Source organism: Gnatocerus cornutus, chromosome 3 (assembly GCF_029298725.1).
Source record: "Gnatocerus cornutus isolate USDA-ARS CGAHR chromosome 3, icGnaCorn1.1, whole genome shotgun sequence".
NCBI classification, from domain to species: Eukaryota; Metazoa; Arthropoda; class Insecta; order Coleoptera; family Tenebrionidae; genus Gnatocerus; species Gnatocerus cornutus.
Window position 1 is genome coordinate 13640558 of NC_142235.1, and position 25433 is coordinate 13665990.

The following is a 25433-nucleotide window of genomic DNA, read 5'->3' on the forward strand; positions in this document are numbered from 1 at the left end:
GACGTACAAAAAATATCGCATTCAAATTGTGCTTCTTTTTATTTTTTCCTAATTTAAAAAGTAAATAGAAACAGAAGCTCTCAAATACGCCGAGTGTTAAATTAGCTCTCAGGGTGCAACTCAGTATGAGAACATCGACAACAATAGGACACAAAAATTACTAGAGAATTGCACTAAATTTACTCTAAGAGAACAAAAAAACACCTTCATCTTAAATTTATTTGATTACCTGAGGGATCATGAGACTTTAAATTTTTTAAAATAAAGTATTATTTGATAGCGTAATGTCAAATGTAGACAAAGCGGGATGTCGGTACTTGAGCCATATCAGATCAGAATAAGTTCGGGAAATAGACTGTATAAATATTGTAAAACAGCTAGAGAATTTTCTATTGCAGATTAGACCTTGTATTTTGACCTGTTGGCAACACAGTTATCTATCATTTTTGACATTCTAAATTTGTTACGTCAACACATGATATCTAATTCCAATCTGTCACGAGACAGAGGTACCAACATACTCCAAATTCCGAAGCCTTTCTTTTTCTTTTAACAAATCATTTTATTTAATCAAACTAAATTACACCTTCATTCTAATTCTACAAAATTGACTTAAACTCCAGTCCTCTCCTTGATCCAATCCCTATAATACGCCACTCGGGTATTCCCAGAAGGATACGGGTACTCACATCCGTAACCGTTGGTAAAACTGAAGACAGCGACTTGTACAGGTTTACCACACGAATCTAGTACCACCACAGGAGCACCACTATCTCCCTACAAACGAAATTTATCATAAGTACTAAAGGTGGTACCAACTGACTTGACAGGGACTCGTGTGTGGGTCTCCAGGATTCGCACAGATTACGCTATCAGTGATGGTACCACTACCGTAGATCCTGGCACAGGCATCGTTGGTGATGACGTCCACAGTGGTGTAGTACAAGATGTCGCTGGTGTATATATCACCTGGTACCAACATTAAAAAACGAAATTTGGTACTACCTCGACTTACTATCACTGGTGACTCCCCATCCGCTCACTGTAAGGTTGGTACCAACAGGTGGATCTCGATTAGCTAGAGCAATGGGTTTGGTGTTTTCATTCAACTCTACGGATGTCTTCAATCTGATCAAACCAATATCGTTGTTTAGCAGATTGGGGTTGTACCCTTCGTGGAGAATAAACTCGACAGCTTGCGTGGTGACGCGGTTTGGATTGTTATTAATCTTCGTAGCATTGGTGTAGATGTTAGCACCAGTAGCTCTAAAACCTCGGTGAAGAAAGAGTCTCTAGAGGTGGTTACTCACCCGACGAGACAATGCGCTGCTGTTAGTATCCACTCGGGACTGATAAGAGAGCCTCCACACCAGTAGTACCCAGCTGAGTTTCGACCATAGATGCCGACTTGCCATGGGAGTTGGCCTGGTGCTGCCTCATCACCGTTGATAATCCGGGGGCCGATGTCTTTTAGAGGCTTCGCTGCTATGCGGTTGTGGGTTTGGACAGCCGAGGCCCCCAAGACCGCGAGAGACAACAACACGAGACGTAGCATGATGACTGCCTGGTTTTTACTTAGATTTTCTTTTATATGAGAAGAGGAATAGTTTGATAAGTTGTGATTGACAGGGGATTAGAAAAATCGTGATTAGTTGTTTCCGGTACTGACTAAAAGAACGAAGACGTGAATAGAGAGCTTCTAGGAGCTGTTAGTTTCATCGTTTGGTGGATTCTTTGGAGAGGAATGGTCACGAGCCTTCGATGGACGCGGTACAAGAAGTAAGAGCCCACGTGGTTCTAGAAGGTTCCTAGAAACTCCATCAATCACAGTCATAATCAATCAATGCCAGGATTAGCGCAACATTGTAAATTGGCGTGATTTCGTCATTATCAGATCGTGGAAGAAACCACAAAGGTCAAAGTCCCACCAGTTTCCCGAAATCAAACAAAGACTTAGTTGAAGTTATTTTATTTCGTAAGGAACATTATATTCCGGTTTTCTCTTTGATCCACGCCAAGTAGGCAGAGGTCCTCGTGTACCCAGATGGTCGCCCACTGTCACACCCATCAGTACTAACAAAACTAGCGATAGCAACATGACGAGGGCTCTTCTCAAGATCAACGACGACAGGACCTCCACTGTCTCCCTAAAACCTCAAATTAACCAGACGGCAACTTCAGGGCGGTACTAACATGGCAAGGAGTTTGTACAACCTCCGGGTCGGTAGCCGCGCAGATCATTCCGGGTAGAATAATACCGGAGTTTCCGTACTCTTCTTGGCACTCTTCGTTGCTGATGGTAAACAAATTGATGTAGTTGAGTACCGGGCTCATGCCGGTATTGTTCATGCTGATCTGCCCCCACCCGCTCACTGTGACTTCGGTATCGTCTTTGACTTCCTCGGGAGCCAACGGGACGCTTTTAACATTCTCTGGAAATTTTATTAGCTAGTTTGGTCGAGGTCGAAACTTACCATCAAACTCCAAGTCTTTGGTCAGTTTGATCAAGGAGACGTCATTGGCGAGGCCTTGAGGGACGTAATCGTCATGAGCAATGAACTCTTTAGCAATATCAGTCGGTAGGTTGTCCAAAGAGATGTCGATGATGCCTGTATAAATAAACACTTCGTTCGCTCTGGAAGACAAAATTAGATAAAGGTGTAGTCGGAATGACATACTCGTGGGAACAATGCGCTGCTGTCAGAATCCAGGATTTGCTGATGATGCTCCCTGAACATAACCAGAAGTTCGTGCCGGTGGCGTTGTGGAAGAACAGCGCTGCTTGCCATGGGAATTGACCGAGAGAGGCAGGGGTACCGTTGAAGATGCGTCCATCTTGGAAAAAAAACGTTAGAAATGTGACCATGGAGATTCCGCTCTTACCAGGGGAAGAAATTTCCGGTTTTGCTTCTTCGGAAGTCGAGGATTTGAGTGCCAAAAGGCAGAAAACGAAGATTGCGCACTTCATTTTGCGATAAATCTACACGTTTCTAGATTTGGTGGAACTGTGTCCGTTATCTTATCTTGGTGATTTATTTTCGGCGAAGTGACAGGTTTTCGCAATAGGGACAAAGGTGTGTAATTATCTTCAATAATTAGATATAGAGACTGCAAGACTTTTGATAACGCTGATAAGACAACTAGGCAAAACTTTATACTTATAAGTACGACCTAAATAAAGTAGCAGCAGCAGAAGAAGAGAATTATTTATCTAGTCGGTTGGTACCTTGCGAACGTGTGCCTAAACTTGACATTTAAATGTCAAATTATTAAAATATGTCAATTTCAATAATCAATCTCTTCAAAAACAAGACAGTCAGAAAGTTGTGGTCTTCGTTTTAGTTTTTATAGGGTTTTTGTTGCTTAGAATTCACCCTCAGATATCCAAAATTTGATAGACAATTTAAAAAAAAAATCTGCCTCAAACAATAAAAAAAAAATAGTTTTTTGACTAATTCTGGTAACTATTTGACGTACCGATCTGATATTTGGCCGGTTGATAAATCTCGAGTTGCTTTTTCGATTTAAATATACAGGGTTCGGCAACACTTGTGTCCACCCCCAAAATCGTCTTTAATTTTAACGAGAAAATTTTGAAAATTTGCATACGCTCACAGTTGACAAAGCTCTAGAAGCTAACGCAAAAATTTGTTTTTTATCACTCATAGTTTTGGCGTCGCGACGCCTTAAAAATCTAATTTTTAGGTAATTGTGAGGTTTTGTGATATCAACCCCTAATTTAATTTTTTTTCAATATAAATGTGTTAAAAATATCAGTTGTTATTTTAAATTTTATGCAAATTGTCTTCAAAATTTGAGAAAAAAATGCTGTTTTATCAAGTTAGTTTCCAATTTCATTACGTCAAAATTGGGAACTACGTTTACACCGGTCTGTCAACATCTTGTGTCACAAATGACATCTATCCTTTGGCTTGCTTTAGATTGTAACAAAAGTCTTACTTGATGAAACTGTTGCTTTATCAATGTTAATTAATGATTTCTGGTGTCCATAAAGTGCAACATGCCCGTGTTAATAAAAATTATGAATGAAGTGACTTGTGAAATTTTGGTGTAAACGTAGTTTGCCGCTGCGCTGTCATAATTTTGAAAATTAACTTGATAAAACAGCGTTTTTTTCGCAAATTTTAAACACAACTTGCATTAGATTTAAAATAAAAACTCAGATGTTTGTATCACAGTTATGTTGAAAAAAATTGAATTCGCGAATATTTTCGCAAAAACTCAAAAATTGCTAAAAATTATACTTCTTAGGCGTCGCGACGCCAACCAAACCGTGATAAAAAATAAATTTTTGCGTCAACTTCTAGAGCTTTGTCAACTATGGGCGTACAAAAATTTTCATAATTGTAACTTTAAAATTAAAGACGATTTTGGGGGTGGACACAAGTGTTGCCGGACCCTGTATACAGGATACAGGATGTATACAGGATGTCTCAGAACTCTCAGAAATCTCAGAGAAAAATAGCTTATGAAGGTAACAATTCTGAACCAAAATTTCAAAAAAAAATTTTTTAGCTCAAAAAATTATTGAGTTAAGACTAAAAAACTGTAGACAATCCGGAAGCTGAGCAGAATTTAAAAATCGGTAACCATCTGTATTGCTGTCGGCACCCTTCTTGCTCTCTGGGTCATGAGTCCTGGGACATCCTGTATTATAATATATGTATAGTATATTGGTGCTCTTTATCTCGGAAACTTCGGCAGATAGAGAGATGCGTTTTTTTTCACCATTTTTCTCGCAATTTTGTCGCTTAGAATCCGCTTTAAGATATTCAAAATTTTATAGTCGATTTTTTTGTTAAAAAATGTTGATGAAAAAAATTTAATTTTTAATTTATTGGTCGCTTTTTGTAAACTACTTGTCTTACTAATCTGAAAATTGGCCAGATGACAGACCTTGAGGTGCTCTTTCTATTTATACAAATTCAAAGGCATTAAACGCGTTTTTGCCCTGAAACAGTCCCTTGAAAATCGACCCAAAAAGGCTGTTGTTATCAAGTTTATTTGTGATAGAAATTTAGGTTATTATAGCTCATTGTACACAGAATTTCACGCTGAATCCAAAAATGTATCAATTTTTTTCGTACGCCAACAGATGCTTGAGTTGTTGTCGATTAAAATTTTGTCTAATCGCGACATGGCAAAAATTTTAAGGGTCCGGAAATATCGCTTATTTTTAGAGTAAACTTAAGTCATATGTACTCATTTTACGCAAAATTTCACGCAGTTTCCAAATTCGTGCTCAAAATCCACATAGGAGAATAAATAACTTATTTATATTAGTTATGTTATGGCCGATTAAATTTATGCATTACTATTTCTTATTTGTAACTTTCTTGATTTTATTTTTGGTTACAAAAATATGATGTAATAGTATTTAGACATTTATTTATTTATAATTATTATTGCCCGTTGACGAACGGTCGTTTTACTATTACGGACGCCGTTTATAAAGAGCCATTTTATGGACGCTAAACGAAATCGTAAAATAATCCGACATAAAAAATTTAAGCTCCGGAATTTTTGGTGGTTTAGATCTCCGGAATTATGACAGAGAAAAAAATGCGGTTTTCACTATCGTTTTTCTTGTACTTTAAATGTTTTTTAAACGTCTTATTTTTTTTTCATTTTCTTAGATTTTTTCTTTGTTTTGTTCAGTCTGTCAAATATTTTATGACCTATAAATTTTTAGTACTATAAAAAATAAAAAAATAAAAAAATAAAAGCTAGTGTTTAATGACCATTGTTAAATTACAATTTCCTAATCTCTTTTTCTGCATAAATTGACATTTTAATAATACAACTGTCTGGCAGTTGAGTATTAAAATGCTCGAGTTCTTGCAGTCATAAGCACATCTCACAATGCTTCCAATTGCTCTTAGTACGAGGGCGGGGTGAAATATTCCGGGCCTGAACAGGAAAATAAGCAATTTTTGTAACAATTCGTATTTATTTTTCAACATAATCTCCATTGAGGTCGATGCATTTACTCCAACGATGTTCCAATGCTTTTATTCCAGATTAATAAGTGCATTTGTCGAGTTCCTCAAAATATTCGTTTACGGTGTCGACCACTTGGTTATCGTTTGCAAATCTTTTTTCACCAAGCCGTTTTTTAAGATTTGGAAATAGATGGAAGTCACATGGGGCTAAATCTGGAGAATATGGAGGCTGATGTAGCAATTCGAACTTTAATTCATAGATTTTAGCCATAGCAATGAGGGACGTGTGAACTGGTGCATTGTTTTGATGGATCAGTATTTTTTTTTTCGCTAAATGTAGTCGTTTTCTTTTATTCTCTTCGTTTAATTTTTGGAGTAAATATGCATAATACTCTCCATTGATAGTTTTTCCTTTTTGAAGATAATCAATAAAGATTATACCTCGTCCATCCCAAAAAACTGTCGCCATAACTTTACTAGCCGATGCAACCACCTTTACCTTCTTTGGAGCTGGTTCTCCTTTTACCGTCCATTGTTTGGACTGTTGTTTGGTTTCTGGAGTATAGTGATGGACCCATGTTTCGTCAACAGTAACAAACCGACGCAAAAATTCGGTTGGATTCGCTGATAGAGGGACAAACATTCGGCCGAAACGTCCATTCGACATTGTTTTTGATCAGGTGTCAACAAACGCGGCACCCATCTTGCGCAAAGCTTTTTCATACATAAATCTTCGAGCAAAATTTTTCGTACCCATTCTGTTGAAATGCTTATAGTCTCTGCTATTTTACCCACTTTTATTCTTCGATCAGCTAAAACGACTTTATGGACTTTTTCTATTGTTTGTGGTGTAGTAGCCGTAATGAGTCATCCACTGCGTGGTTCATCACTTGTGCTTTTCCGACCCATCTTCAGTTCAACCACCCAACGTTTAACAGTTGTGTTCGAAGGAGAAAAGTCCTCTAAGGTTGCGTCCATCTCCTTTTTAATTTCGGTTGGAGTTAAACCTTTTAAAAAAAATATTTAATCACCGCTCAAATTTCAAATTTGTCCATTGTACAAAAATTGCTTACGGCGTTGACTTCGAAGGACTACTGTCAATCTAATAAGCGACATATTGACTTGAAAATTTGAAGGTAACTTTATAATGGATAAAATTAAATAGTGCCGTCAAAAGATACAATGACATGGAGCATTATCTATGCGAGGCCCGGAATATTTCACCCCGCCCTCGTACATGCTGCTTGGTGTGGGTGGCGCTTGCTGTTCTAACTGAGGATTCTCTTCTTCCTGAAGTAAGTCTTCTTGACCATCTTGATCGTGATAATGTGTTCTTAAGGCTCTTCCAGAAACCTCCAGCTCTAAATTCGAGCCCTTCAGAGAAATCGCCCAAGAACGCATCATCGGTGGATCCTCAGCTTCTTCCGGTCAATTCCCATGGCAAGTCGGTTTGTATTTGATGGAACCACATAATACCAGCTCTTTCTGTGGTGGTGCTCTCATCAGCAACAAATGGGTTTTAACCGCCGCTCATTGCTTAAAAGGGTGAGTTTACCACTCTAACACTTCTGGTGATTGGTGTGTAGGCTTACAGGAATACAGGTTGTCCTCGGTGTTACTTCTTTGGGTACTTCTGGTAGGACAATAATTCCAGCTACCAGTAGTATAAGACATGAATACTACAATCCATCGACTTTGGCCCACGACATCGCTCTTGTCGAACTTTACAATTCTGCGCCTACTGGTGGTTCCACCATCAAAACTATTCCTTTAGCTTCAAGTCCTCTGGAAGCTGGTGTTAGGGTCACCGTCAGTGGTTGGGGAAGTACCAGGGAAAGTGAGTTTACCAAAATGTCGTTTTTTTAACTCTCTTTGATCAGTTTTCAGCCCACTCAGTGAGACTTTGAAATATGTCAATCTTACAACCATTACCAACAATGCCTGCTATAAAACTTTTGGTAACATTATTCAGTCTTTACTGGTCTGCGCGAAAGGAGCCACCATTCAGAGCGCCTGCACTGTAAGTAATCTTGTATTGGAGAATTATGACGACGGTAAGTACTTTCAGGGTGACAGTGGTGGTCCTCTTATTAGTGGATCTGGTACCAACGCCGTCCATGTTGGTATTGTTAGTTTTGGAAAACCTGATGGCTGTGCCAAGGGTCACCCAAATGTCTTTACAAGAACTGCAGCTTACAGAAACTGGATCCGTTCAAAGACTGGAGTTTAAAGAGGTACGACTTGGCAAGAAGAGAAGACGTATTTTTGATTATACTAATTTCAGAGTTAAATAAAGTTATGAAAGAAAGAAATGTAGTTCTAGATTATTGTCAAGTAGTACCACCCAAATAAGATTTTGATGCAATCAATAGAAACATTTCCAACAACCACAAACTAGAATTTTTTACTGCATTATCAATCTTTATCTTCCACAACAATGTGACTTAAGTCAAGGTTAAACCGTCTTACATCAATTCCTTTATCTTCTCACTTGACCTGTCAATTACCTGATAGATCTTAGTGTATATAAACATAACTGAGTTCTTTTACTCATCACACCTCATCATGCTCGCAATAACTCTACTCTGCGTGTTTTCAGTAGCGCTGGCTGCACCACTCGAAGACTCTCTTCTCCCAGGGGTAAGTACAGAGTGATTCTTGTTAATATTAATCAAAGACATGTGTTTTCTTACAAAAAACTGCATGCTTTGCACCGGTGAACGTTATTTTGTTATTTGTCACCAAGCATAACAATGAGACAAGCTCACAAAAAGTGTTTATCCAAAATGCACTAATAAAGTAGTACTTTATTCACTCATTTTAGACAAATAAAGTACTCTTTTACTCTCTAAACACTTTCAAAAAAATTATGCCACATTTCCATGACAACAATGGCTTTCTAAACGCTAAAAATTTGTCACTGCTGTCACTTCTGTTAATTCTTTTAATGCCTTAATTGCAACCAACAGAGGCTCTGATCTACGATCTCGATAATAACTGATTTTTGTCGTCAATAATTTGCGTCTTTACACTCTTATATGTATAATAAATATCTATTGTGCGCCTCCGTTATTTTTCATAGCATTTGTGATACTCATTTGCGGCAAGAAAATCACCTTTTGAATGTCTAGGCAGTCAAAAGTGACATTTCGAATAATTCGTTTTATTTTGCAGGTTGGCATCGCTGCATAAATGACAATTGGGTCAATTTGTGTGCCGATTTGGAGGCCAATGACCTTCAAAAATAATAAAGGTAGACTAATTAAGCAAAGATACCACAAAAATTTGCTGAAACACATTTGAATTTAAATTAATCTGCAATCGTTTGATTTGAGTGGGATGCTACCAACCTATTTCCCAGCTGATAAAATTCCCCTAAATGAGGGAATGACGTTTCAAATTCAAATCAAAAGTCAAAATAAATAACTATTAATAATTGTCGGCGCACAAAATTTCGTATTAGACACGGCTAGAAAATGTTTTGCAAATGCTCGCATTTCCTCGCATTTCCAAAAGACCATTTTCTAGCCTAGTGAAACAAATAACTATTATGTGTCTTGTAACCACAACAATCCGCAAATCTAACACTTACACCTGACTTAACAGATGACAGATCAGTGATAGCGAAGTTGGAGCCCAATGGCGTATCATGTGGTAATATTTCGCGGTAAAACAAATTCATTTTAGATGTCCAAAATGTGCTTTAATTACACTAGATTTGCATCATTTTAATTCGCATTGCCGAAAAATAATTAATTAATACACGCACCCTAACCCCTGTCAATTCTAGGCTTATGTGTAACACATTCAACTATAGTCAGGATTTTATAACTTTGGTTTAACTCCGCCTACCTTTTGAGCCAATTGAATTTTAGCTGAAAGTCTGATTTACTCTGCAACATTTTGATAGTTCATTGATATCTGTCCGAACCCGGGGTAGAAATATCCACACATTAGAAAACGAAATACGATCTAAATCGACGAAAATTTAACGATTAATTGAATTCCCGCTAAACTACAAATCTTCTTGACAAGTGTGACACTAGAGTTGTCAAATTTTTGATTATATTGGGTAAAGGAGGCTAGCCATTCCTTGATTCGACAAATTCAAATCGTCATTTGTCCATGTGGGCGGGGTTAAACCAAAGTTACAAAATTCCGACTATAGTATAGTTCGTACAGTGAGAGTTTGAATGACAGAAAAGTCACTAAATCTACGCAATAAAAAGTGTACCATACGCGCGAAATTTAAATTAACAAAATAACCCCAGTTACTGACAACCCTGTCAACCCATTTTGCGTAGGAATTTAGTGTTTTTAGTGTATTTTGTAGGATAATTTGCTGCCAACCTATATGTCAACTGTCAAAATCTCCCAATCTCTCACCGAATATACTATAGCGAATTGCACTACGCCCTACGTCAAAATTTGCAAAGCCGTCTATAATTAATATTAATAAAAATCACTCTGTACTTTTCCTCCTCTCCAAACTAATGAGTAGTTAGGCTCTTCCAGCAGTCTCCAGCTCAAAGTTCCTTCCCTTCAAAGAAGCAGGAGGACGCATCATCGCCGGACATGAAGCCACCGAAGGCCAATTCCCATGGCAAGCCGCTTTATACCTGACAGTACCCGGTGGTACCAACTTCTGTGGAGGCGCCCTTATTAGCCACAGTTGGGTTATCACAGCGGCGCGGTGTCTCCAAGGGTTTGTAGTACTTCTTAGACTTTCCGGCATTTCTTCGTAGAGTTTCAGCGGTCCGTGTAGATCTTGGAGTGACGCGCCGGAGTGAACCTGGGATAAGTGTTGGAGTCAATAGAGTGGTACCACATCCGACTTATATTCCGACGACTTCCGCGAACGATATTGCTTTGTTGCACTTGGATACTTCTATCGCCGAATCTGAGACGATGAAGCCTGTCCCTATAGCTGCAAAAGCTGTAGAGGACGGCGACAACGTTTTTATCAGTGGATGGGGCGTTACTAGCGACGGTGAGGACTTCTTTTGAGGTTCTTTTTTATTTTTGGTCAGGTTCTAGCACGATCACTGAAACTTTACGGTACGTCAACATTCACACTATTTCTAATAAGGTATGTGCTCAGTCGTACGGAAGTATCATTCAGTCTGCAATTCTTTGCTGCAGAGGAGAAACCATTGAAAGTATTTGCGATGTATGTGTTTTTTTCTTTGGCAAAGGAAAGTAGTCAAGAGGATTGTTTTAGGGCGATGCTGGAGGTCCACTCGTGAGAGATTTGGATTCCGATCCAGAACTTATTGCAGTTGCTAGTTTTGGCAGTACTGCTGGGTGTATGAAAGGGTACCCATCTGCCTACACCAGACTTGCGTATTACAGGAACTGGATTACTGAAAATGCTGGAGTTTGAGGAAAACTAAAAAGATCGTTAAAATTTATTTAAAATTGAATAAAGAAAGTTTCTAGTTTTTTAAGTTCTTTTTTATGGTGTTATAAGACATTTAAGTTTCTATTTAGGGACATTTTCCTATAACGATTAAGTTAGTGAAACGTTATCCAAGTGTCATCTGTCATCAAAGGGCGTTGGTTATACAAGGTGTTTATAAATGTTTCTAGCATCAGGGGGGGGCTATGAAATGTCAACGAAATTTGCCGCTCATTACAAATGTGGGTTTCGATTTTTCAACTGACATTTGCAGATAACCTCAAACATGGAGCAAAGTAAGTTTTGAGAAGTAAATTGTTCTAGTTGTGGTTTAAAACCTGAAAATCAAAAACTTGGACACAAAACTGTAACTGAAACGACATTGACGTAAATAACATTTTAAATAATTTTCAAGATAGTTATATTCACTATGAAAACAAAGCGGCAAAATGGTGTACAACAGGAATTCCAGAGCCACCCTTGATGCTAGAAACATTTATAAACACCTCGTAGGATGAATCCAGAGGTGACAGGATAAATCTCACGGTTTTGATGAGCAATTGAGAGAAGTACCAACTCACAAAACAGTGCTTTAAGAAGATTCTTTAAGCATCCAAAAAATCAATACTGTAATGTAATTGTTTTAAAGCACTGAATCAGAAAAACAATTTTACCAACATGATTCATGCTCGTGGTATTGGATGTGTAGCTAGTCTTCAGTATTTTGCAAAATTAGTGAAATTATAAATTTCTATTAATTAACTAACACTACCAGAATGTTTTTTTTTATTTTAAAGGATTTCTAGTATTTGCAATAGATTTGTTATTATCTTTATATTCAAGATTAAGTTAAATCAAATTCCAGACGTCTCGCTATTGATCTTAATCCTTAATCTATTTTACGTGTGTTTGATCCAATCTATTTTACGTGTTTTGATTAAACTTAAATTAAATAAAATGACGCAAGTACCTTACAACATTGTAAAAAACATAAATTAAACTTTATTTGATTTTCACACGATTTTTGGTAAAAACTAGTTTATTAAAAAGTCAGGTCAGCTCAGTCCTTGAGAGATATGAAAAAACGCTACTTAAATGTTCTACTTAGATATTCTCTATTTACACGAGATTATAATTTTTTCTTACATTTTTCATAGATTTTTACTTATGTCTAAATTTTCTATACTGCCTTAATTTCTTTTTCTTTCAATTCTTTCTATTTCCTAAAAGTTGTTGTATCTATTTTCTTTTTGTTTGTAATTTATTTTAAATCTACTTTAGATATGTTTGCGTCGTCAATTTTTTTTCAAAATTCTTTTAGTATTTTAAACTTTGCTTAATTTTTTATAGACTTTCTAGATTCTATTTCTTTTTTTTTGAGCATTGAATTCTTATAAAATAGCGTACTTTACATTTGTATTAATTTATTAATTTTCTTCATTTTTAATTTTAAATACTTTTTTTTTTAATTTTTAGACACTGCATTTATTAAGCGTGACAATGAAATGTCAAAAAGTTTTGCCGCTTGTTACAAATATAGGTTTGGATTTTTTCATCTGACATTTGTAGTTAACCCCAATCATAGAGAAAAGTTTGGAAAAATTGTTCTAATTGTGGTTTGAAGCCTGAAAAATTAAAAACTTGGACACAAGACTGCAATTAAAACGTTGGTTGTAACGTAAGTGAAGTTTTAAATAATTTTTAACTTAGTTAAACAAGGTTTTTTTAAATGTTTCTAGCGTTAAGGGTGGCTCTGGAATTCCTGTCGAGCACTATTTGCCGCTTTGTTTTCATAATAAACTATCTTGAAAATTATTTATGTTATACTTATGTTAACTACGTTTAAGTTATGGTTTTGTGTCCAAGTTTTTAATTTTTAGGTTTCAAACCACAACTAGTTTTCTTCTCTAAACCCACGTTTAGAAGCCATGATGTTGGAAACATTTATAAACACCTTGTACATATTTACTATGAAAACAAAGCAGCATTATAGTGCATAATCTGAATTCCAGAACCACCTGTGATGCATGAAACATGTGCAAACACCTTAAAATTCTGCATAATTCTTTATAGTTTTTTTCAGATTTTGTTTAGTCTTTTTCTTTTTATACCATTGAATTCTCATATTTGACATTTATGTATTTATGAATTCTCTAAAACTCTGTTTTTAATTTTTTATTTTTAAATATTATACAAAGTATTTATAAAAGTTTCAAGCATCAAGGGTGGTTATGAAATGTCAAAGAAATTTGCCGGTCATTACAAATATGGGTTTGACATTTGCAGTTAACCTCAAACATGAAGCAAAGTAAGTTTTGAGAAATAAACTGTTCGAGTTGTGGTTTAAAACCTAAATATCGAAAACTTAGGCACAAAATTGTAACTAAAACGTCATTGAAGTAAGTAACATTATAAATAATTTTTAAGACAGTTATATTCACTATGAAAACAAAATTTATAAATGTTTCTAGCATCAATAGTGGCTCTGGAATTTCTGCCATGCCCTATTTTAACTACACTTAAAATGTCACTCACGTCAACGACGTTTTAGTTACGATTTTGTGTCCAAATTTTCTAAATTCTTTTTAGGTTTTTATTATATTGTCTCGAATCTGTTTAGATTTTTTTTTAAGTTTTTTAACTTTTTTTCAGATTCCTTTTAGATGCTTTTGATTTTCAATAATTTTATAAACTCTACTTATATTATTTAGATTATTTTTAAAGTTTCTTTATCTCCAAATTCTTCTAAATTTTCTCGCAATTTTTTTACCCTTTGTATATATTTTTTTGAAGTTATATATTCTTTTTCTATGTAAGATACCACCAAAAATACTCATGTCTAAAGTGGTAGTTTTTGAAGAAAAGGTACCTCGAGCTGGAAACTTCTAGCTAGAAGAGTCGTACTACTTATCAGTACAGAACGAGAAAAATGTACTAACTTCTGGAAAAGTTTTTGTCTACACTGGTGGTACCATTGGACAACAATTTAAACAACAATATTTTATTACTTTAACAACTTTATTTAACTTTAGTCTAATCAAAAACAATTCCAATTCGTAAAATTGGTGATTTTCTTCTTCCAAGTCGTACCTTTTTATACTCCAGCGTTTGAACTGATCCAGCTTCTGTAGGCTGCAGTTCTTGTGTAGGCAGATGGGTATCCTTTGGCACAGCCTTGAGAGCTTCCAAAACTGACAATACCAACATGGACGGCATTGGTACCCGATCCAGTAACAAGAGGACCACCACTGTCACCCTAAAAGTACCACCATCATTATTACTCTTCAATACACATTTACTTACATTGCAGGTGCTTTGAATGGTGGCTCCTTTGGCGCAGACAATTCCAGATTGGATGATGCTACCATAAGTTTGAGAGCAGACACTGTTGGAAATGGTGGTAAGTCCGACGTAGTTCAAAGTTTGACTGATTGAGCTGGAACCTTATCAAAGAGAGTTAGAGGAACTAAATTTTGGTCGACTCACTATCGCTGGTTCTTCCCCAACCGCTGACGGTGACACTGGCACCATCGCTCAAAGTACTTGAAGACAAGGGAATGGTTCTGATGGTGGAACCAGAGGTGGAGACTGAGCTGGACAGTTGGATGAGAGCGATGTCGTTGGCCAAAGTCGAAGAAGAGTAGTTTGGATGGTTTACAGCTCTGCTAGCTTGGACACTAGTTCCAGAACCACTCAGAGAAGTAACACCGAGAAGAACGCGAATTGCTGAAACTCTACACAACAATCACAAGAACCATCAGAGTGGTCAACTCACCCTGAGGTACAATGGGCGGCGGTCAAAACCCAGTTGCTGCTGATGAGAGCACCACCACAGAAGGAGGTACCACCAGAAACAGTCAAGTACAAGGCGGCTTGCCATGGGAATTGACCGGAGGAAGCTGGGGATCCACTGATGATGCGTCCATTGGCGATTTCTCTGAAGGGGAGGTATCTGGAGCTGAAGGTTGCTGGAAGAGCCTTAAGAACACATTAACGTAATCTGAATGTTGAAAAAGAAGTACTTACTCCAGGAAGAAGAGGCTCTTCAGCTGGCGCAGCGAGCGCCACTGATACCAAGCAGAGTGTAGCAAGAGCAAATCGAAGCATGGCTGGATGTGATGATGACTGCAAGAACTCGTGCATTTTTATACACATCTACTTGAGAGAGATTTATCACTAAAATGACAGTTTAAGTGGGAAGATTAAGAGATTTTTGAGGTAATGAAGAGTCTTCTTTAATTTAACCTTCGATTAACGTCTAAATCCGGTGATATGGAGTGATAATAAATGTCAATAATATGTACAGTTCTGACAATGTATACCATTTTAGACATTCGATTTACAATACAATAAATCAAGAAAAAGATATTTTTAAACTTGTTTTTACTTCTCAAATTTTACATAATGGATTATCTAATCAAAATAAGTTGTTATATTTTTTTATTATTTTAGTCAGACAAAAGAAATTAAAGAGTTTAGGGCAGCTTTAAATTAATCCCATCAATCATAATTCATAATAGAAAATTAAATTAAAAAAATTGTATTGTATTTCAAGAAGATCATAGATAAAATTCCTCAGGCGCCATTTCTGAATTCATAATAAACAATTTCGCTGCTTGCAATTTTCGGATTTGTAAAAATGAAAATCTGACGACTTGAGAATTTAGAAACTCAAAATTCAGAATTTTTAATAAAACAGAAACAAGGTTTATTGTTTTTATTTACAGTTTGTTGTCTTATCTATTTTATATGGTCTATTGCACTATCATCGTGAAAAAAATAGTATGCAAACCACCGAAGTAGTAAATATCTCCACTTTGGACTGTTGAAGAAGGACTCTCAACACTTTTAATTAACATAATTTAGGGCGTTACCTACTACTCGACATTCCGCTACAAAACAAAAAACAGAAAGAATTCCATTCGCTGATTATGCCACACCCACTCACAATAAGTGGAGGATTAACGCCTAAACTTCTCGTAGCTGAACTGATTGGATGTTACTTTACGCGGACCAATCAGAATTAAACCGAAAGTTTCTCGTAAATGTGATTGGTGAAGTTTGAAAATAAAATAATGCGATTATGGGACTTCCATGGTGGTGTCAAAAATAAAAAATGGTACTTGCGAGTTGTTATGTTTATCGAATTTTGGATTAAAAACACGTCAAATAATGTTTTAATAGAATTTTGGATTATTTGTTCTGATAACGCTATTAGATTTGCAAATTACACGGACAAATTTTCTATTTATACTTTTATAACTTTTTGAAAATCTTTTTTTATTGCCACAGATTATTTGTATTATATTTTTTTTACTGTTTCGCATTATTTTCTAATCAAGGACGCCAGACGCTGTTTGAAATGATCGATTGCCAATAAATCTATAAATCTATTCTATCAGAAGATAACAATTTTTCATAACAAACAATCTGACGGGACAAGATGACAAAGCATGATTTAAAATATTTTATTATATAATTTTTTATAGTTAGATTTTTACAGTTGTAAGACCAAAATGGCATCAGAAAACACGTCACCAAGAAATGTTTTTTGGAAAAAGTTCCCGGCACATTTACCATTTTTGCTTTTTTTCTTCTGCTTTTCAAGTTTATATTCTACATACTTTTATTTTGTGCCATAATATATTTTTTTTCTTCCTTTTTTTCCACGGTCCTTTCTTCGTTTTTCTATGTCTTGTAGGTATTTCTACTGCGATTGTTTTTTTTTGCCACTTTTCTTACTACACTTATTTTAGAATGTAAAATTTGTGATTTTTTGGTTTTTTGGATTTTCGAAAATAAAAAAAAATACTGTCAGATCAAAAATTGTACAATTATTGCACTGTAAGAATTTGACGGCTCTCTAGCAAATGCCGCCTTTAGCGTAAAATTCTAAAATTTTACTACAGGGTGATTTTTTAATAATAATCAAAGGCAGCGTTAAAATTTTTTGGTGTGCCATTTCATACATTTAAATAAATTGACAAAAATTGCATTTTTCGCAAGGTTGCAAAACCATATTTGGCAGGACTTCCAATCTAGAGGGTCTAAAAAGTTTGATCGGACATTTTGATTTTCTTGTTGTCAATTTTTCTTATTTCGTGTTTTGTATTCGGACTAATTTAATGTCTCATATTTTTCATTTCTTTTTGTGTTGTTTTCTAGTTCATTTCCTATTTCTTTACTCTCTTCATTCCCTTTAGAAAATTTTTCTTTTTTTCTTTTTCTTTCATGTCTCCTGCAGGCCAGGAAGCACGGATTAACAATAAACCACCAAATCCTCTCTTAAATCCTTTCAATTAAGAGATAAACTATCTTTCTAAACCGATAAGCCTCCCTTTAAAAGACAATCCCACCCACTAAACCCCACTCCAAAATGCACAGTCTGATTATTCTCGTTCTTTGCGTGGCCCCATTGTGGGCATCCCCCATCAACCCACAAGTACCAATTCGTTTCCACAGTACCACCATCCTCACTTTCAAATTTCCAGATCGTACCATTTTCAAACTCCACTGGTCGCATCATCAACGGATCTCCAGCAGCCAGAGGCCAGTTTCCATGGCAAGCGACGGTCATCTTCGAGACCTCTTCTGGAAGCCGATCTTTGTGTGGTGGTGCCATCGTTAACAATCTCTGGATTTTGACAGCAGCCCACTGTGCCCGAAAGTACCACTTCACTGTTTGATTTTCAGAAAGAAAAAACGTTTTGTTTCAGTGCTCTGTCTTTTACGATTTATTTAGGTACACTCACACTGACTCCAGACACTGGGTCTACTGTAGTTAGTACCAAAGAAGCAATCATTCATCCGAACTACAATCCTTCGACTCTGGCAAATGATGTAGCTCTGATTAAACTGACTTCTTCGATCACATTTACAAGTAAATTTCATGGTACTTAACTCTGATTGGTTTCTACAACTTGTTTTGAAGGTAACATCCAACCAATCACTTTGGCTTCGAGTAGTTTAGGCGTTGATGTTCCACTGACAGTGAGTGGGTGGGGCCGAACCACTGACTGTGAGTTTGAACAACCAATGGGCTTCTTTCTATTTGTTTTTTGCAGCCTCAACCTCGGTCAGTAACACCCTAAATTACGTTAATTTGAAGTCCATTTCGAATAACGAATGTTCAAACTACTATGGAAGTATTAGTTCTGGGGTAGTTTGTGCTGCAAGTACCACCTCGTCACCCCAAAGTACTTGCAATGTAAGTAGAGATTTTCAGTACTTTTGTGGTTTGTATAATAGTTTTTGCAGGGCGATAGTGGAGGTCCTTTGATCACAGGATCTGGAAGCAGCGCCGTTCATGTTGGAGTTGTCAGCTTTGTTAGTACCAGAGGGTGCGAGAGCGGTTATCCCTCGGGATATGCCAGGACGTACTACTACAGAGAATGGATAAGAGAACACACTGGTGTATAAGTTTAGTTAGTTTAGTTAAATTGGATTTCTTAGAGTGGTACCACTTTTTACAGTTTCCTGCAATTCTAGTTCCATTTCACTTAATAGATAAAACAGAATTCAACTATTTGTAGCTTCAAGAAAATGTTTATAGATGGCTGCTGTCGCAACGCATTGACAGACAGTACTACCAACTCAAACTAATAAAACTACATTCTTGTTTCACCATCATATTTATTTAATCAGAATCCCGGTTACTTCCTGTATCCAATCCAAATACGAAGCAGTTCTTGTAAACTGCGCTAATTGTCCCTTTCCACAAGTACCAGAATAAGTACTTGCGACTCCAACATGGACTGGATCATCCTCTGCATTGATCACCAATGCACCGCCGCTGTCACCCTACGAAAATCACAGTTAACACAATCGTGGATAAAACATTGTACGCAACACACCCCACATATATTCTGGGCTTCACTTTCATTGTAAGCGGAACTACAAATTTTGATTCCATTGCTGCAAATTTCTACTTCAACGGTGGCGAAAGTTAAGTCCATGGATCTTTCTCCATCTGTTTGACAGAAATTAGTATTGATCTTAAGAAGGTGAGGACTTACTTCCGGTGTCTCCCCAACCACTCACTGTAGCGTTTTTAATGTTATCAATATCACCCAGTTTGATTGGTTTGATGTAATCTGGAACAAGATCCCTAATGAGTAGAACTTGTCTTAAATTCTTACCGTTGAAAACCAGAGCTTGGGGGAGCTTGACCAAAGCAAGATCTCCTTCGTAAGCCCATGGGTCGTACTCTGGGTGCTGCACCCATTGACGGGCATGAAACGACAATTGATCGGGGTCATCTCCTGTGGATTTGGTGGTACCGACCAATACTCTAACACTGAAATAAGCTCTGGAAGACAAATTAAGCCTTCAGCTTTTTTTAAGAGCTTTATTCTTACCCATTGAGACAATGCGCAGCTGTCAAAACCCATTCTTCGCTGATGATGGCACCACCACAGAACCTAAGATTGGAGTTCGTCGGAATAAACAAAGCAGCCTGCCAGGGAAATTGACCTTGCTCCGCCTGATACCCGTGGAAAATCCGCGGATTTACCTAAAATAAAAAAGAGGAACTGTTGTTGTACCTTGTGGGAAACTCACCTTGTGGTCTGGAAGCGACCAAGTGGTACCAAGAGCTAGCAAAAGCAGCAGTTTAGAGAGCATTGTTAACTGAAGTGATTTGCTCGAATTGGACTTATCACGACATACAGATATTGAGATTTTGATTTCCGGTGTCGCCACTTAGGTGAAGTACTATTGAGATACTAACGATTTTGTTTGCTTAAAGACAAAGCTATTGGAGGCACTGCCAAGAAGGTCAAAGAAAGCAGGTGGGAGAAATTTGGGAAGTCAAAACGAAGTTCAAAATTAAGTACCAACTAATTTTCAAAATTCTTTATCTTATCAATTACAATTTAATCTCTATTTAAACACCAGACTTCTCGCGGATCCATTCTCTGAAATAACCGGTGATGGAAAATCCAACAGGTTTGCCGCTCTCGCAGCCATCACTGTGTCCAAAACTAACAACCCCAACATGAACAGGGGTACCACCGTTGTCTAACACCAAAGGACCACCACTGTCTCCCTAGAAATCATACAGTACTACCAACCTAACTTCTAGTACGAACTAACCTCACAAGTGCTTTGTACTTCTGCTCCTTGACCCTGAGCACAAACCACTCCTTGGTTCATATCAAAGCCGTACGCCGCAGTACAGTCATTTGTTTCAATGGTGACAAGATTTACAAAGTTCAGATCGTTACTAGCGCCGTCTCCACCTAAAAAAAACGTATTGGTCGTGATAGTACTATAGTGAGTAAGAGTACCATCGCTCGTGAGCCCCCATCCGCTTACTGTAGTGACAGTACCACTTCCTAGCTCACTAGACGCTAACTCGATCGGTTGAATGGTATCACTGAAGTCCACTGGTTCCGGCAGAGGAATCAACGCGATGTCATTAGCTAGAGTCATAGAGTTGTATTCTTCGTGTTGAATGTAGTCCGAAGTTTCCAGTACGACTCTATTGGAATCAGTACCGGACAATACATTAGAGCCGAGAGCGATCCGGAATTTGGTAGCACTGTAAAAATAAAGTTAGCTTGTACTAAACAAGCAAAGTCGTACCTTTGCACGCAGTGCCCGGCTGTTAAAATCCAACTGTCGCTAATGAGAGCACCACCACAAAGTTGGGTACCACCAGCCTGGAAGACGTAAATTGCAGCTTGCCATGGGAACTGACCCTCTGATGCCGTTTGCCCGTTGATAATGCGTGGACCTAAATTGTTGAAAGGGACAATCGGTCTGAGGACCTTAGAATAGGCTGTGGCCAACAGGGCGACGCCCAGGATGAGACTTAGAGCATGCATTTTCGGTACTACTTGACCTAAAGTGTGATGGATTCTTTATATTGTGATTTTATCAGTCATTGAGATTGTATTGTTCTGATTTCGGGCGAAACGTGACTTTTATACTGGCCTATGATAAGGTACTACTCAAGGTACGAAAGAAAAACACGATTTTACTACACTCCTGTTGTATTTTGTATCCAATTCCGATAGAAATCTGTTCTGGCGAAGCCCATGGGTTGCCCTCTCTCACACTCATTGTTGTGTCCAAAGCTGATGACACCCACATGGACGTTACCACGAACCACAGGACCGCCACTGTCTCCCTACAACATTTTTACAAGGTACTACTCAATTTACTACGGTACCAACCTGACAGGTTCCTTGGAACAATGTTCCTTGTTGATGGACACATGATGCTCCCTCTGGTAGATGGTTGTAAGTGGCCTCACACTCTTGGTCCGAAATAATGGTCAAATTTACGTAGTTTAAGACAGGTGATGGTTGAGCGTCACCTGAAAAGCGTTTTTAGAAAGAGTCTCGAACTGAAGACTTCAGTACTGTCTTTGGTAAGACCCCATCCACTCACTGTGACGTTGGTACCAGTTCGCGGAAGAAACGAAGTTAGATCAATGGGCTGGATATACTCTATAAAGCGAATCTAGATTGAAAATGGTACTATAATGATTCTTACCATTGAAAGTCACAGTTTGTGGCAGAAGAACAACACCCACATCGTTGTCGTAGTTGGAGGTGTAGTTTTTATGAAGGTACCACGACGTGCTTTGTAGTACCACTCTATTTCGATCTTTCTGATGAAGATAAACAGAACCCAAGTTAATAGTCACGATGATGGCTCTAAAACAGCACTTGAGAGAGTTTATCGGAAGTAGTACATGCAGTACCCCTCCAAACAATGACCCGCTGTAAGCACCCACTGGTTACTTATCAAAGAGCCTCCACACAGCTCATGCTGTCCAAATTTGGTAATGTTCAAAGCGACTTGCCATGGAAATTGACCTTCAGCTGCTGGTTGTCCGTTGATGATATCGACACTACTCTCACTACTCAAAGTTTCATGGTAGTACCTGAAGATATAACCCACCATCGATGGTATCACCATAAATGAAGACGAAAAGACACAGAACAAGATTAAAGCTGAAGAATACATTTTAACAAAGAAACAACGTGCGGTTTCTTTGGGAGTATTTTTATTGATTTTGGGAACTTTGATAAGATAAAATCGATGACAAATTTATATAATTTTTAGAATCATATTCCCGTCTTATCTCTTATCCATTCGCGATATAAGTCAGTTCTTGCAAACGCCACGGGTTTCCCGCTCTCACACCCATCGGAGGACCCAAAACTGACAACTCCAACATGGACGTTACCACTGACCACCGGACCTCCACTGTCCCCCTAAAACCATTCCTAGTAAATTAAGAGCAGTACCATCTGGTACTAACCTCGCACGTCGCTTGTACCAAACTCCCTTTTGACTGGGCACAGAAAGCACCTGTTGGTAACTGATTGTCAAACGCCGGACGACAATCACTGTCAGGAATGATTGTCAAATTCACGTAGTTCAAAACTTGAGAGGGTTTATCTTCATCTGAAATTAACACAGTCAGTGCGTTTCGTAACGTTTTAAGTATCTTCAGTACTGTCGCTGGTTAACCCCCACCCGCTGACTGTGACGGTGGTACCGCTTGGTATACGAGTTGACGCGAGAGGTACCACCTTGATGTTATCTACAACTCTGAGTTATGTCAATTCCAGAATTATGTAGTTTTACCATTGAGATGGACAGCCCGTGGTAGAAAAACAACAGCTACGTCGTTATTCAACTGCGAGTTGTAACCTTCATGTTGGATATACTGTACAGTTGGTACCACTTCTCTATCCGGATCATTTTCAGTAAGTTTGACTGAGCCCAATCTGACTAAGATATGCTCCGCTCTGCAAAAATTAAAGTTAATAAAGAAGTGGAAAAATAAGTACCGTCATGGTACTACCCATCCACGCAATGTCCAGCTGTGAGTACCCATCGGTCACTTATCAAGGCGCCTCCACACCATGTGGGAGAACCAAACTTTGTGATTTCTAAAGAGACTTGCCATGGGAACTGGCCTTTGGATGCCGGGTCTCCATTTATGATGCGAGGATCTAAAACGGGGTTACTATGGTGGTACTGGTACTAATGAATTACCTGGTTTGGTACGTGTTGATACCGCTGAGGAAAGCAGAGCGCACAGGAGAATGAGAGTTGGATACATTTCCGGAATGACTGGATTACATTGTTTATTGTGGTACTTTTATTTGATAATTCAAATTGATCTTTGTCTGAGTACTTTATATTTTTGGAAAAGATTTAGTTTACTTACTTGCATTTTTTCAATGAATGATTCTCAGGTAGGTATTACAATAGATAAAAATATTTAGGTTTCAATACAATGTATAGATAAGAAGTGGAAGATTATTTTGTTTACGTGGAAATTTGTACATCCGTTTCGTGGTACTTTTATTTTATCTCACTAATCGTACTAATATAATAATCAGAAAATATTCTTAGAAGACTAATATAAATATTATCTGTTCTTTTTTCTCTATTGATCGTTTTCCTTTATTTTTTGTCTTCTTACACTGGTCTAGCTACGACATACGTTCTTTGTTCCAGAGCCAAACCTAATGTGTCAACTTTTACTTCTCCGACTTTAACTCAATTAAGAATAGACATAACTTTTCATTTCACGTCTACTTTAATAGTATTTTTATCACACGCTTTTATTATTATTATTATTTGTGATAAAATCACAAGGAGACGATGTCATGACTTGATTTAATCCACAGTACCTAATCAATCACAGGATATCCAGCGAAATTTTTTTATAAGATAAGTAGATAAGTCTTCAAATCATATAAAAGAGTTCTACTTTTTCTATTTTAAAAAGATGAAGTCGATTCTAGTTCTTCTATTGACTATCGCCGCCACGACAGGTACGACTTTTCAACTTTTATTGACAATTTCTGACTGTTTGTGTTACAATTAGAGTGCCGCCCCGGATCTCGCATTTTTGGTGGTAAAGACGCTACAGCTGGCCAGTTTCCCTTCGTCGTCGCGTTCAACGACCCAAACCAGTTCTGTGATGGTACCATCATCAACCACGAATGGATCCTAACAGCCGGTCATTGTCTCGAAGGCTGGTTTAGTGACTCCACGGTTTCAGTTGGTTCTCATATCGAACATGGTGGTACCGAGTACTCCATCACTAGTACTATAATCCATGAAGACTATGGAGAAGATGGTCGTAACGACATTGGTTTGGTCAAAATCAACGGTACTCTTGAATTTAGTACCACCATACAACCTATAGAGTTTGGAAGTAGTCATGAGAACGAAAGCTGTCTTGCTATTGGGTGGGGTGTTACCCCCACTATTGACTATCCAGATATAGTACAGTACGTGGAATTGAGTACTATAGATTTGGAGTTGTGTAAAAAAATGGCTGAAGGACACGCGGATGATTATTATTTGGGACCGGAACAAGTGTGCACTTTGGCGGATGAGGGTAAAGGGACCTGTTTTGGGGACTCTGGGGGACCTTTAGTGTGCGGGGGAAAACTAGTGGGAATAGTCGCATGGGGGGTACTACCCTGCGCATTGGGGTACCCCGACGTTTTCACGAGGGTTTCGGAGTACGAAACGTGGATAAACAAACACATTCAAGGTTAAGTTAGTGCCCGTATTTTCTTATCCTCATTGTTGGTAACATTGTATTTGTTTTGTAAACAAAAGTTAGCGCACGAGCGTATCATCAATAAAAACTCGTTCAGAAAGTAGTTGGATTGTTTGTACGAACGAAAAACAAGTTGGCGTGGAAATAATGATACGATTTTCACTGGCATCTAGTTGGCATACGCTCAAGGGGAGAGTGGGCGGATCTTTTTCCAGTGAGGCCTTAGGCGTGCATTCTGATTGGTTGTTTAATTGTTACGACCATTTTAAGGAATGAAAATTAGTAGTAGGTCTAAAATTAACAACTAATTTAAAAGAATGACAGTCAAGACAAAAGTCTATGAAATTTAAAAATGTGTTGGTACTACTGTTTGTCAGTCATATTACTTCATATGAAACGTGCCAACTATCAAACATTGACCTGTTAAAGTTACCAAGTACAAAATAGTTCATGCAAATCAATCTGTTGATATAAACAATTACAAGATATTGATAAGCAAATTATACAGAAAAGTACCACTTTTGTC

General features: G+C 37.6%; 11 protein-coding genes across 11 annotated transcripts; 4 read left to right on the plus strand and 7 right to left on the minus strand.

The window, feature by feature from the left end:
• Nucleotides 1-547: 547 nt before the first annotated feature.
• On the minus strand, nucleotides 548-1814 carry LOC148177200 (brachyurin-like). The gene is made up of 4 exons (XM_088032775.1): nucleotides 1311-1814; nucleotides 1016-1266; nucleotides 824-969; nucleotides 548-777 (listed from the first exon to the last, which is right to left on the minus strand). Exons 1-4 carry the CDS (start codon nucleotides 1553-1555, stop codon nucleotides 613-615), a joined length of 807 nt encoding a protein of 268 aa, XP_087888901.1. The 5' UTR covers nucleotides 1556-1814; the 3' UTR covers nucleotides 548-612.
• A 139-nt stretch (nucleotides 1815-1953) lies between these two features.
• LOC148177201 (epithelial serine protease-like) lies at nucleotides 1954-3036 on the minus strand. Its single transcript, XM_088032776.1, has 5 exons — nucleotides 2884-3036; nucleotides 2679-2835; nucleotides 2475-2635; nucleotides 2194-2432; nucleotides 1954-2147 (listed from the first exon to the last, which is right to left on the minus strand). The coding sequence occupies exons 1-5, from the start codon at nucleotides 2966-2968 to the stop codon at nucleotides 1986-1988; spliced, it is 804 nt and encodes a 267-aa protein (XP_087888902.1). The 5' UTR covers nucleotides 2969-3036; the 3' UTR covers nucleotides 1954-1985.
• A 4114-nt stretch (nucleotides 3037-7150) lies between these two features.
• LOC148177202 (epithelial serine protease-like) lies at nucleotides 7151-8193 on the plus strand. The gene is made up of 5 exons (XM_088033277.1): nucleotides 7151-7258; nucleotides 7303-7508; nucleotides 7550-7800; nucleotides 7844-7983; nucleotides 8032-8193. The coding sequence occupies exons 1-5, from the start codon at nucleotides 7151-7153 to the stop codon at nucleotides 8191-8193; spliced, it is 867 nt and encodes a 288-aa protein (XP_087889403.1).
• Nucleotides 8194-8261: 68 nt separating this feature from the next.
• LOC148177203 (trypsin beta-like) lies at nucleotides 8262-11346 on the plus strand. The gene is made up of 7 exons (XM_088033278.1): nucleotides 8262-8276; nucleotides 8336-8417; nucleotides 8485-8603; nucleotides 10469-10668; nucleotides 10709-10953; nucleotides 10994-11133; nucleotides 11185-11346. The coding sequence occupies exons 1-7, from the start codon at nucleotides 8262-8264 to the stop codon at nucleotides 11344-11346; spliced, it is 963 nt and encodes a 320-aa protein (XP_087889404.1).
• Nucleotides 11347-14392: 3046 nt separating this feature from the next.
• On the minus strand, nucleotides 14393-15484 carry LOC148177204 (epithelial serine protease-like). The gene is made up of 5 exons (XM_088032424.1): nucleotides 15388-15484; nucleotides 15137-15339; nucleotides 14848-15095; nucleotides 14665-14804; nucleotides 14393-14617 (listed from the first exon to the last, which is right to left on the minus strand). Exons 1-5 carry the CDS (start codon nucleotides 15466-15468, stop codon nucleotides 14456-14458), a joined length of 834 nt encoding a protein of 277 aa, XP_087888550.1. The 5' UTR covers nucleotides 15469-15484; the 3' UTR covers nucleotides 14393-14455.
• Nucleotides 15485-17737: 2253 nt separating this feature from the next.
• LOC148177205 (epithelial serine protease-like) lies at nucleotides 17738-18780 on the plus strand. Its single transcript, XM_088032422.1, has 6 exons — nucleotides 17738-17803; nucleotides 17853-18028; nucleotides 18078-18241; nucleotides 18293-18379; nucleotides 18426-18568; nucleotides 18619-18780. The coding sequence occupies exons 1-6, from the start codon at nucleotides 17738-17740 to the stop codon at nucleotides 18778-18780; spliced, it is 798 nt and encodes a 265-aa protein (XP_087888548.1).
• Nucleotides 18781-19302: 522 nt separating this feature from the next.
• On the minus strand, nucleotides 19303-20097 carry LOC148177206 (chymotrypsin BII-like). Its single transcript, XM_088032423.1, has 4 exons — nucleotides 19921-20097; nucleotides 19719-19873; nucleotides 19500-19669; nucleotides 19303-19454 (listed from the first exon to the last, which is right to left on the minus strand). Exons 1-4 carry the CDS (start codon nucleotides 19981-19983, stop codon nucleotides 19357-19359), a joined length of 486 nt encoding a protein of 161 aa, XP_087888549.1. The 5' UTR covers nucleotides 19984-20097; the 3' UTR covers nucleotides 19303-19356.
• A 147-nt stretch (nucleotides 20098-20244) lies between these two features.
• On the minus strand, nucleotides 20245-21223 carry LOC148177207 (brachyurin-like). The gene is made up of 4 exons (XM_088032421.1): nucleotides 20947-21223; nucleotides 20649-20902; nucleotides 20455-20600; nucleotides 20245-20407 (listed from the first exon to the last, which is right to left on the minus strand). Exons 1-4 carry the CDS (start codon nucleotides 21186-21188, stop codon nucleotides 20246-20248), a joined length of 804 nt encoding a protein of 267 aa, XP_087888547.1. The 5' UTR covers nucleotides 21189-21223; the 3' UTR covers nucleotide 20245.
• An 87-nt stretch (nucleotides 21224-21310) lies between these two features.
• LOC148177208 (brachyurin-like) lies at nucleotides 21311-22416 on the minus strand. Its single transcript, XM_088032420.1, has 5 exons — nucleotides 22073-22416; nucleotides 21862-22025; nucleotides 21729-21815; nucleotides 21540-21682; nucleotides 21311-21493 (listed from the first exon to the last, which is right to left on the minus strand). The coding sequence occupies exons 1-5, from the start codon at nucleotides 22336-22338 to the stop codon at nucleotides 21344-21346; spliced, it is 810 nt and encodes a 269-aa protein (XP_087888546.1). The 5' UTR covers nucleotides 22339-22416; the 3' UTR covers nucleotides 21311-21343.
• On the minus strand, nucleotides 22334-23496 carry LOC148177209 (chymotrypsin BI-like). The gene is made up of 6 exons (XM_088032425.1): nucleotides 23380-23496; nucleotides 23186-23336; nucleotides 22966-23129; nucleotides 22835-22921; nucleotides 22637-22782; nucleotides 22334-22589 (listed from the first exon to the last, which is right to left on the minus strand). The coding sequence occupies exons 1-6, from the start codon at nucleotides 23444-23446 to the stop codon at nucleotides 22440-22442; spliced, it is 765 nt and encodes a 254-aa protein (XP_087888551.1). The 5' UTR covers nucleotides 23447-23496; the 3' UTR covers nucleotides 22334-22439.
• LOC148177210 (chymotrypsin-1-like) lies at nucleotides 23454-24905 on the plus strand. Its single transcript, XM_088033279.1, has 5 exons — nucleotides 23454-23582; nucleotides 23613-23685; nucleotides 23823-23996; nucleotides 24072-24167; nucleotides 24221-24905. The coding sequence occupies exons 1-5, from the start codon at nucleotides 23454-23456 to the stop codon at nucleotides 24901-24903; spliced, it is 1155 nt and encodes a 384-aa protein (XP_087889405.1). The 3' UTR covers nucleotides 24904-24905.
• Nucleotides 24906-25433: the final 528 nt, after the last annotated feature.

Excerpts from the sequence above, each read along its gene's own strand:
- LOC148177200 (XM_088032775.1), bottom strand. The coding sequence starts at position 1,555 with ATGCTACGTCTCGTGTTGTTGTCTCTCGCGGTCTTGGGGGCCTCGGCT. Across the intron at positions 1,267-1,310 it reads GCAGCGCATTGTCTCGTCGG|AGCTACTGGTGCTAACATCT; the intron begins GTGAGTAACCAC and ends CCGAGGTTTTAG. Across the intron at positions 970-1,015 it reads ATGGGGAGTCACCAGTGATA|GTGATATATACACCAGCGAC; the intron begins GTAAGTCGAGGT and ends TGTTGGTACCAG.
- LOC148177201 (XM_088032776.1), bottom strand. The coding sequence starts at position 2,968 with ATGAAGTGCGCAATCTTCGTTTTCTGCCTTTTGGCACTCAAATCCTCG. Across the intron at positions 2,836-2,883 it reads ACCGGAAATTTCTTCCCCTG|ATGGACGCATCTTCAACGGT; the intron begins GTAAGAGCGGAA and ends TTTTTTTCCAAG. Across the intron at positions 2,636-2,678 it reads GCAGCGCATTGTTCCCACGA|AGCGAACGAAGTGTTTATTT; the intron begins GTATGTCATTCC and ends TTTGTCTTCCAG.
- LOC148177202 (XM_088033277.1), top strand. The coding sequence starts at position 7,151 with ATGGAGCATTATCTATGCGAGGCCCGGAATATTTCACCCCGCCCTCGT. Across the intron at positions 7,509-7,549 it reads GCCGCTCATTGCTTAAAAGG|GCTTACAGGAATACAGGTTG; the intron begins GTGAGTTTACCA and ends ATTGGTGTGTAG. Across the intron at positions 7,984-8,031 it reads CCATTCAGAGCGCCTGCACT|GGTGACAGTGGTGGTCCTCT; the intron begins GTAAGTAATCTT and ends AAGTACTTTCAG.
- LOC148177203 (XM_088033278.1), top strand. Across the intron at positions 8,418-8,484 it reads ACAATGTGACTTAAGTCAAG|TGTATATAAACATAACTGAG; the intron begins GTTAAACCGTCT and ends GATAGATCTTAG. Across the intron at positions 8,604-10,468 it reads AAGACTCTCTTCTCCCAGGG|GCTCTTCCAGCAGTCTCCAG; the intron begins GTAAGTACAGAG and ends ATGAGTAGTTAG.
- LOC148177204 (XM_088032424.1), bottom strand. The coding sequence starts at position 15,468 with ATGCTTCGATTTGCTCTTGCTACACTCTGCTTGGTATCAGTGGCGCTC. Across the intron at positions 15,096-15,136 it reads GCCGCCCATTGTACCTCAGG|AGTTTCAGCAATTCGCGTTC; the intron begins GTGAGTTGACCA and ends ATTGTTGTGTAG. Across the intron at positions 14,618-14,664 it reads CCATTCAAAGCACCTGCAAT|GGTGACAGTGGTGGTCCTCT; the intron begins GTAAGTAAATGT and ends TGGTACTTTTAG.
- LOC148177205 (XM_088032422.1), top strand. The coding sequence starts at position 17,738 with ATGCACAGTCTGATTATTCTCGTTCTTTGCGTGGCCCCATTGTGGGCA. Across the intron at positions 18,029-18,077 it reads GCAGCCCACTGTGCCCGAAA|TGCTCTGTCTTTTACGATTT; the intron begins GTACCACTTCAC and ends GTTTTGTTTCAG. Across the intron at positions 18,242-18,292 it reads TTCTTCGATCACATTTACAA|GTAACATCCAACCAATCACT; the intron begins GTAAATTTCATG and ends CTTGTTTTGAAG.
- LOC148177206 (XM_088032423.1), bottom strand. The coding sequence starts at position 19,983 with ATGCTCTCTAAACTGCTGCTTTTGCTAGCTCTTGGTACCACTTGGTCG. Across the intron at positions 19,874-19,920 it reads GGTCGCTTCCAGACCACAAG|GTAAATCCGCGGATTTTCCA; the intron begins GTGAGTTTCCCA and ends TTTTTATTTTAG. Across the intron at positions 19,670-19,718 it reads GCTGCGCATTGTCTCAATGG|AGCTTATTTCAGTGTTAGAG; the intron begins GTAAGAATAAAG and ends TTTGTCTTCCAG.
- LOC148177207 (XM_088032421.1), bottom strand. The coding sequence starts at position 21,188 with ATGCATGCTCTAAGTCTCATCCTGGGCGTCGCCCTGTTGGCCACAGCC. Across the intron at positions 20,903-20,946 it reads GCCGGGCACTGCGTGCAAAG|TGCTACCAAATTCCGGATCG; the intron begins GTACGACTTTGC and ends TTATTTTTACAG. Across the intron at positions 20,601-20,648 it reads ATGGGGGCTCACGAGCGATG|GTGGAGACGGCGCTAGTAAC; the intron begins GTACTCTTACTC and ends CGTTTTTTTTAG.
- LOC148177208 (XM_088032420.1), bottom strand. The coding sequence starts at position 22,338 with ATGTATTCTTCAGCTTTAATCTTGTTCTGTGTCTTTTCGTCTTCATTT. Across the intron at positions 21,683-21,728 it reads ATGGGGTCTTACCAAAGACA|GTGACGCTCAACCATCACCT; the intron begins GTACTGAAGTCT and ends AACGCTTTTCAG. Across the intron at positions 21,494-21,539 it reads TGTTCCAAGGAACCTGTCAG|GGAGACAGTGGCGGTCCTGT; the intron begins GTTGGTACCGTA and ends AAAATGTTGTAG.
- LOC148177209 (XM_088032425.1), bottom strand. The coding sequence starts at position 23,446 with ATGTATCCAACTCTCATTCTCCTGTGCGCTCTGCTTTCCTCAGCGGTA. Across the intron at positions 23,130-23,185 it reads GCTGGACATTGCGTGGATGG|AGCGGAGCATATCTTAGTCA; the intron begins GTAGTACCATGA and ends TAATTTTTGCAG. Across the intron at positions 22,590-22,636 it reads TGGTACAAGCGACGTGCGAG|GGGGACAGTGGAGGTCCGGT; the intron begins GTTAGTACCAGA and ends GAATGGTTTTAG.
- LOC148177210 (XM_088033279.1), top strand. The coding sequence starts at position 23,454 with ATGACTGGATTACATTGTTTATTGTGGTACTTTTATTTGATAATTCAA. Across the intron at positions 23,686-23,822 it reads ATTTGTACATCCGTTTCGTG|CTACGACATACGTTCTTTGT; the intron begins GTACTTTTATTT and ends ACACTGGTCTAG. Across the intron at positions 23,997-24,071 it reads TAAAATCACAAGGAGACGAT|ATAAGTCTTCAAATCATATA; the intron begins GTCATGACTTGA and ends TAAGATAAGTAG.